Here is a 17,856-nt window from a genome sequence, read left to right as displayed (position 1 = left end):
CTAAGGACCCAAAGGACTATGTGAAGGTATTTGAGGGCCTTATGGACTTTCAAACAGTGTCTAACGATATCAAGTGCCGAGCCTTCCAGATCGCTCTCACGGAGAGCGCTCGGCTCTGGTACAGGAGGCTGCCGGCCAAGTGGATCTCGACCTACAATCAGCTGAGGAAGGAGTTCATTAGCCAATTCTCTTTTTGGTATTATGACAGGAAAAGTATCACTCGCCTCGCCACTATTCGACAGAAAGAAGGCGAGACTTTGAGAAAATATGTGACCCGCTTCGAGGAGAAGCAGCTTAATGTCGCGCATTGCTCCGATGACTCGGCCATGTGCTACTTCCTTACCGGCCTGGCCGATGAGACTTTGACGGTTAAACTGGGTGAATAAATGCTGTCAACCTTTGCTGAGGTCTTACAAAAGGCCAAAAAAGTTATAGATGGGTAGGAGCAGCTCAGAATCAAGCTAGGTCAGACGGACATGAGGTTTAACGAGAGGAAGTCAGTCGGCCAAGACAAAGGGAGGTCCAATTCTAAGTCCAAGGACAAAGGGTCGTCTTCCCAGCCCTCCCATAGCTGATCTGATTACAGGAGATCCAGCTCGGACTCCAACCGAAGGGGGCCTTATGAAAGGTACACCCCAACCACCATTTCGATCTCTGAGATCCTCACCAACATCAAGGAAAATGGATTGGAAAAGCTCCTCAAGCGACCTGAAAAGCTTAGAGGAGACCTTGAGAAACGCAGCAATGACAGGTATTGCCGTTTCCACCGCGACCACGGGCATGATACCTCTAATTGCTGGGAGTTGAAGCGCCAGATTGAAGATCTGATTCAAGATGGCTACTTCAAAAAATATGTTGGCAAGTCGGGCTCGGGCTCGACAGAGAAGAAATAAGAGAGGAAGCGTTCAAGGATGTTGCCTCGGAGGGATGACCGACCTACGGTCATCAACACTATTTTCGGTAGCTCAAGTGGGGGCCAATCCGGAAACAAAAGGAAGGAGCTTGCCAGAATAGCTCGGCGCAAGGATTGCACCGTTCAAGAGCAGAAGCCGACCTGCCTTATTACCTTCTCGAACTCCGGCCTGGAGGGGGTACACCTACCCCACAATCCCTGGTGATCTCGCCGCTGATAGACCACGTTCAGGTTAGGAGGATGCTGGTCGATGGAGGTGCTTCGGCCAACATCCTATCTCTCACTACTTACTCGACGTTCGGATGGACCAAGGCACAGCTAAAGAAAAGTCTGACGCCCTTAGTTGGATTCGCTGGAGAATCTGTAACTCCTGAAGGCTGCATTGACCTTTCCATTACCATCGGCCAAGGTGACACACAAGTCACGAAAATGGTCGAGTTCGTGGTGATTGATGGTCGGTTGGCTTACAAAGCCATCTTTGGACGACCTATAATTCATTCACTCCGGGCCATCCCATCAATTCTGCATCAAGTCATGAAGTAATCTACGGTGAACGGAGTCGGCATGATACGAGGAGAGCAGAAAACATCTCCAGAGTGCTATACTTCCGCACTCAAGGGATCAACAGTGTGTGCTTTGGAGGAGCAGCCGAATCTTCTAAGTCTAGCTTCCGAGGACCAGTTGCCCCAAGATAATAAGTAGGAGATAGCTGCACCCACAAAGGAGTTGGAGCTTGTCACTTTGCTCAGCCCGAAGAAGCAAGTGAGCATAGGCACCAAGCTGGGGGTCGCGGATAGGGAAGAGCTCATCTCCTTCCTCAGGGCGAACTCAAATGTGTTCGTGTGGTCTCATGAGGACATGTCGGGCATAGATCCGAAGATTATGGTTCATCGCCTCAACATCGACCCATCATTCCGACCTGTCAAGCAAAAAAGAAGAACTGTAAATAGAGAGGTGAGTGATGTAATTGTTGAGAAAGTAAACAAACTTCTAAAAGCTTAATACATTAAAGAAATTTTGTATCCCGAGTGGCTCTCTAACGTCGTCTTAGTTAAAAAATCCAACGGGAAATGGAGAGTGTACGTAGATTTCACCAATCTTAACAAGGCTTGCCTAAAAGATTGTTTCCCGTTGCCGAGGATCGACCAGCTCGTGGATGCTATTGTCGTGCACGAGCTGCTCACCTTCATGGATGCCTATTCCAGATACAACCAGATAAAAATGCATGAGCCAGACCAAGTCCACACCTCCTTCATAACCGATCAAGGCCTATACTGCTATAAAGTCATGCCCTTCGGTCTAAAGAACGTAGAGGCAACTTATCAAAGGATGGTGAACAGGATGTTCACCAACCAGATCGGACGCAATATGGAAGTCTACGTGGACGACATGCTTGTCAAGAGACAGCAGTTCAGGTCGTACCTGACCGACCTGACTGAAACTTTCGAGGTCATCCAAAAGTACCAGATGAAGTTAAATCCTACCAAGTGCGCTTTTGGAGTCTCATCTGGCAAGTTTCTGGGGTTCATGGTGAATAATCGTGGCATAGAGGCTAACTCAGAGAAGATAAGGGTTGTGCTCGAGATGCAAGCCCCAAGGACTCTTAAGCAGCTACAGTGCCTTAACGGGATAATCGCCACCCTTAATAGGTTTGTCTCCAGGTCCACGGATAAATGCATCATTTTCTTCAAAACCCTAAGAAAGAAAGGACCTATTGAATGGATAGCCGATTGTGAAACAGCCTTTAAAGAACTCAAAAGCTACCTCTGCTTGGTACCATTGCTCGCAAAGCCTATGCTAGGAGACAAATTACATTTATATTCGGTCGTGACCGACAATGCAGTCAGTTTGGCCCTAATTAAGCAAGACGGAGTGCGGTAAAGCCCTGTTTACTACACAAGTAAGGTCATGATCAAGGCCAAGACGAGGTATCCCCAAATGGAGAAACTGGCCCTCGCCTTAGTCACCTCGGCACGAAGGTTGAGGCCGTACTTCCAAGCCAACACTGTGCTAACAAACTTGCCTTTGAAGCAAGTCTTTCATAAATCAGAAACATCTGGCAGATTGAGCTAGTGAGTATGATATTCAGTTCGAGCCCTGAACAGCTGTGAAGGAGTAGGTCGTCGCAGACTTCATAGCCGGACTTACTCCCCCACCGGCTCAAACATCCGCGTCCGACCAACCATGGACGATGTACGTGGACGGGTCTTCAAATGAGAAAGGATGTGGTGCAGGTGTGTTTCTTCTCGTCTCGGATGGCATGTGTTTTGAGTACGCCTTCGCTTCAACTTCCGTACCTCAAATAATGAGGCCGAGTACGAAGCCCTGTTGGCCGGACTGCGCATGACAAGAGGACTTGGAGCCAGCCACCTTCAAATTTTCAGTGATTCACAGCTGATAGTGAATCAGATCAAAGAAGAGTATTAGACAAAAGATTTTCGGATGGAGAAATATTTGGGAAAGGTCAGATCGGACCTCGCCTATTTTCAAGCTTACGAAATAAGCCAGATTTCGAGGTCACAAAACTCCAATGTTGATGCCTTGGTCAAATTAGCATCAGCCTACGAGACCGACCTGGCGAGATCGGTCCCGGTGGAAATCTTGGATAACCCTTTCATTTTGGAGCCGGATATGATGGAAGTCAACTCCCAGCCTCCGTCATGGATGGATCCGATCAGGAACTTCCTTCCTAGAAGGCAATATCCCAATAAACCCGAGGGAAGCCAAAAAGATGATAAGGAAAGCAGCTCGGTACTTGCTCCGAGATGGAACAATGTATCGACGCGGATTCTCCTTACCCCTCCTCAAGTGCATTTCCAAAGAAGATGGGAATTATGTCCTGAGGGAAGTGCATGAAGGGGTCTGTGGCAATCACTCGGGGGCCAGGTCATTATCGGCGAAGGTCATTCGTCAAGGTTATTACTGGCCCACAGTGGATCAAGATGCAAAAGAATTTGTGAAAGCGTGTGACAATTGCCAGTGCTTTACAAACTTCATCAACCTCCCGAGCTGTTGACTTCGATCTCAGCACCATGGCCCTTTGCACAATGGGGATGGGGCTGACTAAGTATGTCGTTGTAGCCGTGGATTACTTCACCAAGTGGGCTGAGGCCGAAGCACTCTCGACAATCACGGAGGCTAGAGTCACGACTTTTATTTGGACAAACGTGGTCTGCCGTTTCGGCATACCCATCGCTATTGTGACGAACAATGGCAAGTAGTTTGATAACGCCAAGTTCAAACATTTTTGCCACAAGCTCGGGATTAACCACCTCTGCTCATCCCCAACTCACCCAGAAGCCAACAGGTAAGTAAAGGCGGTCAACAAAATCATTAAGCGTGACCTTAAGCTATGACTGGACGCAAGGAAAGGACGGTGGACCGAGGAGCTATCTGAAGTACTCTGGTCCTACCGAACTACGCCTCGGAAGTCCACTGGCGAAACTCCCTTCATCATGGCATTTGGCTCCGAAGCCGTGGTGCCTGTAGAAATTGGAATGCCAACAGAGAGAATAGACTACTACGAGCAGGTTAGGAACGAGGAAGAGTTGCTCATCAACCTCGACCTCCTTGATAAAAAAAGGAAGACAGTTTAAAAAGGATATTACATTAGTAAGTGAAGTTTTGGCCGAGGTGTATAGACCTCGCGGCCAAGTACAAAGGTTTGAAAGGACAAAGACAAAAGCAACAAAGCTGGGAGAAGGTGGAAAAGCCTCAGCTGTTTCCGAGGTATGACCCGAGCTCGCCCTAGGACCCAAGGATGTCAACCTCCTGAGAGTCTATCATCCTAGCCTCTTGGGAGGAGTTCACACCAGCAGTTGGAAGGAGAGCCTAGTCAACTTCTTGGGAAGACGGGTCCGCATCATCGCCCTCGTTGAGCTCGGCGTTGGACTCGAGCTCCTTCAAGCATTGCTCCACGAAGTCTTGGGGGTCAGGGGTCCCATTGGGACCCGAAGCCCACTTCTCAAAATACCTTAGCTTGATGGGTGCAAGATTGAGCTCAGGGGCCACTTTCTGAATTCCCTTAATTATGAACCTAAAGCCCGCATCGGTGAAGCCCTTGGCAAAGCCGTCGAAGTCAGGATGCTTGTGAAATGCCTCCTCTAGAAGAACCCCATTGCTGAGCTTGGACTCTTCGAGCTCGACCTTAGCCCTCAATTCTGCCACCTCGGCATCGCGAGCCTTTATCTTGCCCTCCTGGTTGTCTCGGAGGCATTCGAGGTCGTCGTTCTGCTTCATCAGCGTGAACTTCTCCTTCTCAAGGCACTTGGCCACAAGGTGTGCGCCCCTCAGGTTCTCCAGGTGCGAGTAGCCTCCGCTTAAGCACTTTTGAGTTCGGCCTTGTCAGCCTCAGAGAAGGATTTCCATGCCCGAGCCTCCGCACGAGCCTCTTTGAGCTCTCCAGGCGCTCGATATCCGGATTGCGTTCTCCCTCACCCCGGCACTTGAAGGTTCTACCTTGAACCTCATGTTGATATTCGAGGTGCCGCCCATCCTGGCTTTAGGGTCATCTACCAAGTCTCCGAAGGGACTTACCTGCTGTTTAGTGCGCACCTCCCTCACCTCGTCCTCGGAGTAGTGAGCATTGCGCTTCTTCTTCCTGGACTTCTTGGGGAAGCCTTCCTCCGAATCTCCCTAAGGGGAGAAACCTCAAGGATCTTTTGATCCTGAGGGGCTCTAGCCGCAATCGCCTCCTGCGTCGAAACTGCTTCGTGTCCGACCTCAACCACCTCGACCTCGGTGGGAGGGTCAACAACAGCAATTCTAGGTGCCTCCTTACTCTTTGAAGCCTGCCCAGCGCGTGGGCGCTTGCACCGAACATCTTGGGAAAAGCCACAAACCATGTTTGCAAAGAAAACATACGAGGGATAAGTATCGAAGAAAAGCAAAGGTATGACAAAGTGCAAAGCCACACCAAAAGTACACCTACCTAGTTCCAAGTTCGGTCTCTGAGCTTTAAGTGGGGAGAAAAGGGGATTGTAGTCAAGTAATCCCGAGGCGAGGAGAAGCTTGTCTGTTATGAGTGTGCTGATCTGTTTGCCGCTCCTGAACCTACCTTTGAAAAACTTCAAGGCATTGAAGGTCAGCTCGAAAAGTTAAAGAATTGGCCTTATAGCAACTGAAAACATCAAAGTTATGAGTTAAACAAAGAAAGGAAACAACTGAAAGCGAGTAAAAGACTTCACTCTTTACCTAAATTCCCAAACTTACAAAGGACGCCGAAGAATGGCAGGTCGGACTCGTTCCTATCCAGCCATGCACCGAAGGAGAAGAACCACTTCCCAACCTATTTCTTTATGGAGGTCGGCAGAATGCCTCTCGCGCCCTTCTTAGCACACAGATAATACCTCCCTAGCTTCCTAGATATTCGCTTAACCTCAAAACAGACTAACAGTTGATCGACTCCAAGGAGGTCCAGATCGTCTACCTCCCTACACCGCCAAAACAGAATGACTAGACTAAAGATAACTCCCCATCCGTGGGGACCACTTGAGCAGGAGCCAACCCAATTCGAGCTAGGAACTCCTGCACCAGAGGATGAACAGGCAGGCGAAAGCCATACTAAAATTTTTTTAAGTAAAGGGTCACGCATCCTTCAGGTGGATTATCAGCTCGTTCCCCTTCCTTGGGAAGCCTAAGGAGGATATCATCTGGAATGTTATATCTCCTACGAAGGGGGCCGAGGTAGTTCTCAGACATTTGGGAAGGGAATTCTAAACCTTGCCTCGAGGTTGAGGTATCACTATCATCCCTGTCATCTTCTGAGAACCTAAAGTTATCTATCTCCTCTTCTAGTTTGAAGTCTAACCTACTTGCAAACTCCTCTACGAAATCAACCCTCTTTGGCGAAGGGTCCCGATTTCGAGTTGCCCCACTAGATGAACTACTATTACTTGAGCTTGAGAAACTAGAAGTGTAACGACCCAGAAATCTCGCTCACCTCTAGGTCACATGAACTACCCAACTAATCAGTTTTAGCCCCGATTACAACTTGCCAACTTCCTTTGAACATAAACTTATAAAATCAAGCTACAAACCTCATCAAATTAACGATAAACCAATCTAAAAAAAATGCAACAACGTTCGTGAACTACTTCACGAGGCAAGTTTATTATTCAATCTAAATGATTCTAAGCAAATGGGATAAAGCTCAAATAGGCACCTAACCCGAGGCATAACTAACAACAAGGAAAAAATCTCCCAATTAGTCAAAGGTACATAATCCGTTTACTGGCCACAACATAAGGCCCTAACAAAAGAATTAGACTAAATAAGAAAAACTAAGCAGCCTATAGTTCTCGTTTGTCAGGTCTCCCCCGTCCCATCAGCAAGGTCACCCTCGAGTCCTTCACCTGAAACAATCATTGTAGAAGGGGGGGGTGAGTATATAAAATATACTCCGTAAGTAGCCCTCATCAAGCACACACACACATCACGCTCAAAAACCATAAAGAAAACATACATCGTCATGCTCAAAACATAAGGGAAACATACATCGTCATGCTCTATCATTACAGTATGCGAACAACTATAGACATGCTCCACAATGACATCATACATTCAATCATGAACGTGTTCTATATAACCTGATGCTAACCACAATCGTAAACTAATCAACTACAATTCACATGGCGCCCTAGCGCTTCAGGCAACTCTAAGTTCATCTCATCCATCCAAGCTTTCCAAGACCGTTCTGTTGGTAGTGTCGGCCCCTGACCATTTATACCCAGAGCCCCGACACTAGTGCATCGACCCTCGACCATTTATACCCGAGGCCTCGACGTCTTTTCAATCTATTGGCTTATTAGTTCCCCAAGTCTAACTCCTCGAATCGTATCGACCCTTACCGTTTATCCCCAAGGCCCGACACTCATCTACAGAGGCTTGGCGTTCAACCTTGTCATTTATCCCCAAGGCTTGAACTGTGCATCGACCCTCGACCATTTATACCCGAGGCCTCGATGTCTTACAATCTATTGGCCCTTGACCATTTATACCCAAGGCCCCAATAGTTCTCCTTTCGAAAGACTCCTCGCATCGACCCCCGACCATTTATACTCGAGGCCTCGACGCTCATCTTTAACCAATATTGGCGTATCGACCCCCGACCATTTATACCCGAGGCCTCGATACCCAATTAGTGACGTATCAGCCCTCGACCATTTATACCCTAGGCCCTGACACTCACCCATTCACTTCGTAACTGTCATAACTCCACATATCAATTCTAGCCTCCCGCCAGGATTTCGGTACTACTTCCCTAATAACACCAACCACCACAACACTCATCAACAACACCACCACTAGTATGATCTCAATGCATCTCTCAGCTCACCAACACAATTCAGCATGCTTCCCCAACATAAACATCATTCTAATAGCAAAACAGTAAACCAAACATGCTTTCACAATATATCAATTCTCAACAACAGCGCCACAGTGAGCTCAGTTATAACAGAGCATAGTCAACAATTTTTAAACAACAGCAGTCCAACACAAACCACCCAAGCACTCATTATCCAACATCCGCAAACATTAAGCATTGCTAGATATAATAAAAACTCATAAGACATGTCAAACACTTCATACAGATTTCAGACAACAAACATCCCCACCATAATATTTATTTTAACGAATATTCCCTGCAAACACACATCATTCCACGACAGATCTCAGCAGCTCAACAATACAAAGTTTCTACTATTATCACCAACGAACATTCAACACTACCTAGGCATACAAACCAACATAAACGAGAGTTACACCGCACAACATCGTATCAGAACCATTTTCAACATCATAAATAGTACATCGACAACTAAATAATAAACACCAACACACGCACCCACCCCCGTGCTACTTACAAACACTTGTCCTAAAGCTCCTAAGCTCTTTGCACACTTCCTACTACAAAAGAGTACGATCTCGAGGTTAGTAACCAATTAGAGGCACTTAAATATAATTGAATTCGAGTTTAGGTGAGTCGTTACCTACTAACTCACACTAAAACCACTTGAACTTGGAGTGGGTCAACGCCGGATCGATGCCGAGGGAGGTGGGTATTGCAAATCGGCTTCGAACGAGTGTGAGTAAATGCCAAATCGTGTCGAAACCGAGAAATTGTCGTGAACTGCTGCTGCTCGGGGTGCTGGCTGTGGGGTTCGAGGTCGCCGGTGCTGCTGTTCGCCGGAGGAGGAGCCGAAACTTCTCTGTTCGTCGTGGGTAAGACGTCGTCGACCGCTGCTTGCCCGATGCCGGAGAAGAAAAGCGAGAGTGGGTACCAGAACTCTCAGATCTGGCCGGACGGTAGCAGAATTCTTGGACGCCGAGAGACGCCGGTGATGGGATCGCGAAAGCCGCACTGCTGCTGTGATGCCGCGTTGCCGTGGGTCGTCGCCGGAGAGGCTCGCTGTCGCCGTGGGATGCCAACCGGAGAAGAAGAAGAAGAGAGTGGTGGGGGCGGCGAAGAAGAAGGAGAAGAAGACAAAGAAGAAGAAGAAATTTGGGAGAGGGCAGGCGGCTGTAAACAAAAAGGGAGGAAGGGAAGAACAAGAAGAAAAGAAATTAGGGCTTTCTTGGTTTTCTTTTTGTTTTAAAAAAAACCAAACCAACCCAACTTAAAACAAACCAAACCCAAAAGAAGGATCAACTAAAACAATAAACCCATCCCAACCTGAGATAAAACCAATCGGGCGCGATCCGATATACAAAAATTTAATTAAAATAAATTTAGAATTTAATGGAAACCTCATAGTTCGAGATTTAAACTAACCTGAAAGATACGGGGCGTTACAAGAAGACATCGACATGGCTTCGAAAATTAAAAAAAAAGAGAGAAAACCTAACAAAAGTGAAGGAACGAGACTGACCTAAGGATTCTGATATGATGAAGTCGGACTCCAAGATTTCAGAAAGCGTAAAAAGTGGAGATCAAGATTTAGGGGTATTTATAGTAACCCGAGATTTAATCTCCACCACACATGTGTCCAAAATTAGACAATCCATATCGAAAGAAGTCTGAACGCCATAGGTACTTGAGTGCGCGCTGGATGACGGTTCCGTTTTCAAGGTTTCTAACGGTAATAATTATTATGGCAGCGTCGGAAGTCACCACGTGGATTGATTCTTTTCTACAAAAAGAACTTCTCTGCCAGATCGAGATCGAACCTGGTAGAGAAGGGGTCGATGTTTGGGGATGAAAAATCTTATTGCCATGTGGAGGAAGAAGATTCGCCGCTGACGGAGGATTCGAAGAAACAAACTTGTGGGCCTCCATCTCGAAATCTCTCGAGATGAAAATCTTGCCATTTCCTGTTGAGGAACCAACCTGTCATTTCCACGAATGTGTATAAGTTCGATCTGCTCGAACCCAACACGTCTGACCTCAAATCCAAAATTTCTCCTCGAACTTAATATTGAGTCCGAGCTGCTTACTGACTTGAGCATTGGAGATTTTGCCCTCTTATGCAGGTCCTCCCTTAGCATTTCAGGTCGAAGCAAGGACCGGGTTTGAGCTAGATTGACGTTGTGCAAATTCTCGCATAAACATCCCGCAAGAGATCGAATCTGATCGGAGAAAAAAGGGGAGAATGAGTTGGAGGAGGAGGGGGGGAGGGAAATAATAATGATAAAAAAACCCATTAAACCTAAATTAATATAAAATTAATAAAATTGACACATCAAATATCATGTCATTTTTCTGTCAGTCAAACAAGGGTAAAATTGATTTAGGGATCATTCAGAACCATTTCTTAAACCTCAAATACTAAAGTGTCGTTTTTTGAACTTCAGGGATCAAATTAACACCTAACTCAAAATTTAGGACTAAATGTGTATTTTATCCAGGAAAAGAATAAAAATGATTTTGGAGATTGAAATAATTTATGGAAATTGATAGAAATTACTGAGATTGAGAGTGAATACGAAGATTGAGAGATTTATAGAAATTAAGATAAATTGTGTAAATATTTGATTTCTTCATATTTTAACGCACCATGTACCGCTACATGATTCGTCCACGTCGTCCACCACTGATATTGTATAATTGTTCGGTTTTTTGCAATTTTTTCCATCCCTCTGTGTAAATAACCCAAACCAAAACAATCGTTTAAATAAAATAAGAAAATTAAAACAAGGGAAAATATTTCATTGCAACTGAAAGCCAATTTGGGAATGTGTCCGTCCACCTCCTTTCTCCTCCGATTTCCATCATCATATTCGCCAAGATGTGGGCGGCATTGTTCTTCTCCCTACGGATATGGTTAATTGCTATGACATTCTTCTCTTCCACCAACTTGGACACTTCTCATGGTCAATTCAAAGAAAACTTTTGCAAATCGCCATTAATTCAAGAAATTTTACTGATCTGTTAGGTATTGTTTCACAGCATCCCGCAAAATCGCTTCACCTCTCCAATTTCAACGCTTAGTTTAGTCGGCCAGAAATCAAACTTAAAGCCCATAAAACAAAACATTTTTATACCTAAATAGAATCATGACTAAATATACATATTTTTACATCAGTATTTCATTTATATTTAGGACTAAAATTTTACATTGACTCCAATAATCATTTAAAAAATTTTGAAATGTAATGAAGAAAACGTTATATATGTTTTAGTGTTTAAAAAGTTTGGACTAAATTGTAACATTGTTTAATTATATATGTTATATTTGTAAATATTAAAATTGATCAATTATGTTTGGAGAGAGATTCGTGTGCCACACGTAGAGGACATTAATACGCCAAAAAATGAGATAAGAAATTATTTAGGCAGCTCCACCTCAAACCTTCCGAGGTGGAAGATCTTCGTTTTTCCTTCACTGATTGACAACAGCTAAATTAAGTCGCTCGGGTTCGATCTAAAAGGCCCGACAAGTTCAATCTCCATTCCGATCAAGATGTCTTTTTGCAAAGTTTGTCGGATCCTATATCTATAAATAGAGGGCCTCATTTCAATTCTAGGTATCGAATTTCTCCTCGAACATATTATTGAGTCTGAACTGTTTACTGACTTGAACATCGTATATTTTGTCCTCTTGTGCATGTCTTTCTATTGTGCTTGAAGTCAAGTGAGGACCAAGTTCGACCTTGACCAAGATTTGACCTTATTCATTTTCTCGAAAAAAAATTATAAACTCATTGGTAGAAATTCATCGTAGAAGTAGTATAATTAGGAAAAAGAAATGTTAAAACGTAAAGAAACTTGGATTAAATTTTAAAAACTTCCAAAGATTTAAACTTTTTGAGGTGAGTTTGATTTATCTTTTAGCACTTTTTACATTATTTTTAATTGACGATTGTCTCTCAAATGCTTAAAATAAAAAAGTGTTAATTATTTAAAAATAATTTTTAAAAATAACTATCCCTTAAAAATATTTTTTATTTAATACCAAGCACTAATTTTTAAAAATATACTTTTAATTTTCTAAAATCACTTAAACCTAAGATACCCTAAATTAATTTTTTTTTCTCAAAAGCGTTAATAAAAAAAAATAATTACTTTTATCTACAAATTAAAATTACTTAGAAAATGTTTTTTCAAATCACTGTTATCGGATGAGATTAATAATAATTTCAAACAATCATAGAAAGAAAAAAACATGCATTTTTTTTTTTTGATAAAAGAAAAAAATGGAGTTAATAAATTGGTTGGGTAGAAGAGACATCCAATCTTTGCATGACTTTGACTGGAAGCAAAAATGGAGTGTAATGATTCCCTACAGTGCTCGTAACTTCTTTACGATACAGCGGCGTGAGATGGGCCTTCCATACCACGTGGCAACATATAATTGGTTAAAATATCTCTGTTCTCAGTGCATGGAACCAGACGATTCTTGCCTCCGTGGCCCACCAAAAATTTTAACAGTTTTACGGGAAAGGCTTTGCGTTAACGGTGAATTGGTAATTATGGCAGGTAAATGACTGACACAATTCACATGTGATGCGATGCGAGATGCTGAAATTCATAATTCAAAAATATTTCCTAACGTGGGCTCCACTCTCCTAACAAAACTGCACAAATAATCTAACACCCTTGCCAAGGATTTTTTTTTTAATTTTTTAAATCATGTTTTTTCTTAAACTATTTCCAAAAATAATATTTCGAAAATAGTAATCATCTTCTCAAACGACGATCTAATTACATGTAGGTTGATCATCTTTTAAAGAAATGACATGTTCAATTAATTCTTTTTCCTATATCATTTCTTGAAGAGACGATCAACCCTGACAAGTCGTCTCTTCAAAATATGACTTGTAACTATTTTTTTTCTCAAAATTTTTTTCTTTTTTTTTTTGAAAAAACACTCCCAATATTTTATTAGTTTTTAAAAAAGGTAAACTCTAAATTAAATTTAACTAAAAAATCTAACAAAATCTTAAAACAAACCAATTATTAAGAAATCTATTTTTAAAAGAAACTTTAAATTAAATTTAACTAAAAAATCTAACAAAATCTTAAAATAAATCAATTTTAAAAATCAATTTAACTAATCAAGTATTTGAAATTTAAATTAAATCTATCGTTAGAGAAAAAAATTAAATCAAATGATACCTTCCCGTAAATACTAATGAAAAAAATGATAATGGAGAATTCTTATTATAAGACTTAGTACTCAAGTCTAGATGTCATAAGCAGAACAAGAATTTTCATTGAAGTTGTTCATGCTGAAGGGAAAATGAATAGTGAGTGACTGGCTAGTTAGAGATCGATCATTCGACATTTTATTGGATTGCTGAGAACCCTATGGAATAAGAATATATTTGACTATGCCAAAACGAGCATAGCTCAACGGAGTAATTGGCATATATCTCATGCATGATCGTTTCTTACAGAAATAACATATTAGGATTAGAAAAAAAAAAACCAACTATACATGTCGTTTTTCAAGAGACGACCACCCCTGCCATGTAACTAGGTTCGATAAACGACCAACTATTTTCCAAGCATTATTCTTGAAAATAGTTTGGTAGATTATATTTTTTGAAATAGATTTAAGAAAAAATAGTATTAAAAAAAAGTCCAACATGAGCGTTAACTCACTTGTAAATGTAAAAGATAAACGTTAAATTTTGGTCCATTACATAATTGTGACGTAACAATGACAAAATATATTTATCTCATTAGAATTGAGACTAATCTTAATTTGTTGAGTTCTCCTAAATTAAATTAAAAAACATTAAATATTTTTTTTGGATAACCAAATAATATTATATATGTCTATCTTTCCCGTCTGAGTTGGACCAATAAAGTCATGTCATGAGCATCTAATGTCATAAATTGATCCGATTGTTGTTGTGTCTATCTAGTAACTTAATTCGGCACTTTTTCAAAAAAGAAAAAAAAACTTAATTCGGTACAATCAAATTTCGTTATGTCATGACATAAGTTAGACCAAATTAAATTATGCCACGCGACATTAGATCTAAAATACGATAAGTCCAAAATGAGACTCATGAAAAATTGGGGAGTCTTTTTTTTTACAAGGAAAGAAAACAAAACAACTACAGAGAAAAGCAAGAATGCTTCAAGTCATACACAATTTAAACGTTACGTTGAGAGAGAGCAATTCAGTTAACCTGTACGCCACACCATTGCCTTCCGATAAGAGAAGTTAAAAGAGAAGAAGCTCGAGGCAAAACAAGATCACGAACGTAAGAAAGAATCAGACCTACCTCGGAAGAAATCTTCCATATGGCCTTTCAAGAATCGAAAGCAGCTCAATGAATCAGTCTCAGATAGGATTAAAGCCCATATCGACACCAATCCCAAGTTGTCCCGAAAGGCCAACGCCTTAGCTTGATCAGCCGAACCACATGAGGGGACGAAAACTACAACAGCAAACAGAAGAATCCCAGCAGAATCACGAACAAGGATTCCCAAACCGGCACGCGATGAAGCGGAATTGAAGGCCGCATCCAAATTTACTTCAAAGCAATCGGCCGAAGGAGCTCGCCACCTGCAAACGACCTGAGCAACTTGCCCAGAAGCAGAACTCGCCGGTAGAGAAGTAGGTGCACGGTAAGAATGAATATATATAGTGGGCCACCCATTGCTCAATGTGATTGGCTCCCATTCGAGTTCCATTTCGTAAATTCCAAATCGCTCACAAGAAGACTACAAGTTCTTCAAAATCCCTCCATGAAATATGGTTCTGCAATTCAGTTAATAGGAAATAAATATTTGGAAGGAGCCACTGATGCCGAAGAGAAGTGAATTAACCTCGTTTGGAGCCATATAAAAGTAACCATATCACACGACCAGAAAAGGTGAAAGGAGTCCTCCCCGAAACACCACGCAGAGGACAACAGTTTGGAATATCCAGGCCCCTAAGAATAAAAGCAGAATAAGTAGGGAAACGATCACGACAGCCATAACAAAAAATTTAATCTTACTGGGGATTCCAACAACCGGATGCAGTGAGAAAATCTGACAGCCGACTATCGGGCGAGAGGCGCCGTTTCGGAAGAACCTAAAAAGAACACTCCCAGAGAAGGCAACAATCACCATATACATTTATCGAAACCTCGTATCCACCCGCCACGAAAGTCTGCGACGAAGTAAATCGCGACCCCGAAGGAGGCTACCACTTAGTAGAACTAATGTAATATCCAGGCCATGTCAAACACAAGTCAATATAAGTCAAGGAGAGTCTACTCTTTAAGAGACAAGTGAAGCCCTTTCCAATTTCATTAAATTGAGGCAGGATTGGGTCAAAATCCTTCCATTCTTCATTATGGCCGAGAACGTGGTGATTTTATTGGCTTTTATTTGTAACATTTTCATTTGCTTAGTTCATATGCTAGGTTTTCCAATTGCTTGTATTTTCACTTCTGATAAGTTATGAGTCTTTTAGCTTGCTTGTCTTTTCATTTATAGCAAGTTACAAGTCTTTTTTATTTGATTTAGTACTCTTTGGTTGATAGGTGAGTATACGAAGGCTTAAACCTGTCATTTGTGTTCAAATTTTGAGATTTGAAAGATGTAATAAAAATGAGCCTTCGCGTTTGAGTTTTTCTTTTAACCCCAAGTTAATTTATTTTACAATCTCGTGATAATTTGAATATTTAAGTGAGACTTGATCTATCTTGCTTATAAAGTTATTGAAATCTTAAACAAGAAATAAGAGTTTTCTTAGTTTGAGGTATTTAATCAACAAGGTAATTCAGTATTCACTTTCTTGAGTAATTGATTCCATAATCACTTTTAGGGTTTTTGAGATTGAATTATAAAGGTCGTTGTTTATTATATTGTGACCAAATTCTTAATGATTTTCATAACAAGATCCAATAACAAATTAGAGGCTGATCAATAAAGGTAAAGTCGATATTCCAAAAAGATCAACAATTTAGAGATCGATCCTCCAAGAAGATCAACAACCTAGCAGCCAATAATCCAAGAATTCTAGAGAAAGATTTAGATTATATAAATATCATAAATGATATGAACCCAAAATATCAATAAAAACTATATACAGTCAACGAATTAAAATCCTTTAGAAATTCATGTAACTAGAATCTACTCCTCTTCAAGTTGATGATTTAAATCCCCATACGTTTGTAAAAAAAAATAAAAAAATAAAAAAAAATTATTTTTTTATTTTTTATCCCTCCCTAAAAGTGGGGATAGAAATAGGTTGGGATGGGGATCAAGATGCGTTTTCAATCCTCGTCTCTACCAGGTATTTAAATTGCTAGGCTAAATAAATGTTTTACTTCCTAATCTTTAGAAAAAAATTAATTTAGTTTTCTATTGTTTAAAAAGTTTTAATTTAGTATCTTGTATTTTAAATTTATTAACATTTACCAACCGTAATGGACTAAATTACTAAATTGAAAAGTGTTAAAAAGTAAAGAAGTAAACTGAAACCTTTTTAATAACATAAACTGAATTAAAAAAAAATACATGAACATTAATCACCAAAAGATATATTTTGCCTAATCCTTTTCGTAGATCTTGAAAAATAGAGGCAAGTTCAAGGATTTCTTGTAGGAAAAAAACTTTAGTTTATTATGAAGTTTTAATTAAATAGATGCCCATTAACCTTTGCTTAGTGTCCAATTTTGAGGTGTCTCAAAATCCATGTTCCATATGTCCTCTATGTGTCTTTTATTCATAAATCTCATATGTTCCATTATCCATGCATCATGTGTTGAAATCCTAATGCCCTATGTGTCTCAATTTTAGACATTATTAGTGTCATGTAAATCACACCACATGCTTATCCATGACCTATAAATAAGGTCAATGTGGTGCTCATTGAGAGTGAAAAATTAGTGGTAAGAATTTGTGAGAAATTAGTGGTGAGAATTTATGAGAAATTAGTGGTGAGAATTTGTGAGAAATTAGTGAGAAATTTGGTGGGAAATCAAGTTTGAAAATTGGTGGGAAATGCCATTTTGAATTTTGATTTTTCTTTATTATTTGAATTGTTTTGTTTATTTTATTTCCCCGACGTTGCCTCGTTTCGTTCCTCAATTTTACAACACGTTATCAGCACGAGCCTCTGTCATTTCCCCTGTTGAAGGTAGGTCCCGAAGGTAGGTAATTCAATTTTTATTTTTCAAGTAATATGTTGTTTTCATATGTTAAATCCCTAATTTGAGTTTTTTTGTGATAGTGTCACCATGACAAATTTGACCAAATTAGAATTTGCCGCTCTTGATATCAATGGCAATAACGATTTGTCATGGGTTGTAACGACCCAGAATTTCCCGCACACCTCTAGGTCACGTTAACTACCCAACTAATTAAATTTAACCCCAACTACATCCTGCCAACTTCCTATGCAAACAAACGTATAACATCAAGTACCAATTCTCATCAATTTAGCGATAAATCAATCCCATAGAATATCATTCAACAACATTCGTGAACCACCTCACGAGGCAAGTTTATTATTCAATCTAGATGAATCTCAATAAATGGAATAAAACTCAAA

General features: G+C 41.0%; 1 protein-coding gene across 1 annotated transcript; it reads left to right on the top strand.

The window, feature by feature from the left end:
- The first annotated feature begins 3,960 nt into the window (after positions 1-3,960).
- On the top strand, positions 3,961-4,509 carry LOC148210939 (uncharacterized). The gene is made up of 2 exons (XM_088125252.1): positions 3,961-4,130; positions 4,281-4,509. Exons 1-2 carry the CDS (start codon positions 3,961-3,963, stop codon positions 4,507-4,509), a joined length of 399 nt encoding a protein of 132 aa, XP_087981378.1.
- Positions 4,510-17,856: the final 13,347 nt, after the last annotated feature.

Source organism: Momordica charantia (genome assembly GCF_013281855.1).
Source record: "Momordica charantia cultivar OHB3-1 chromosome 6 unlocalized genomic scaffold, Mcharantia_2.0 BLBB01000006.1, whole genome shotgun sequence".
NCBI classification, from domain to species: Eukaryota; Viridiplantae; Streptophyta; class Magnoliopsida; order Cucurbitales; family Cucurbitaceae; genus Momordica; species Momordica charantia.
The sequence above is the reverse complement of the archived record's forward strand: the minus strand, read 5'-3'. Positions and strand labels throughout refer to the sequence as shown.

Bases quoted from the DNA above. Each gene is read 5' to 3' on its own strand.
- LOC148210939 (XM_088125252.1), top strand. From the start codon at position 3,961: ATGGGGATGGGGCTGACTAAGTATGTCGTTGTAGCCGTGGATTACTTC. The intron at 4,131-4,280 runs GTAGTTTGATAA...ACTGGACGCAAG, and splicing joins ATTGTGACGAACAATGGCAA to GAAAGGACGGTGGACCGAGG.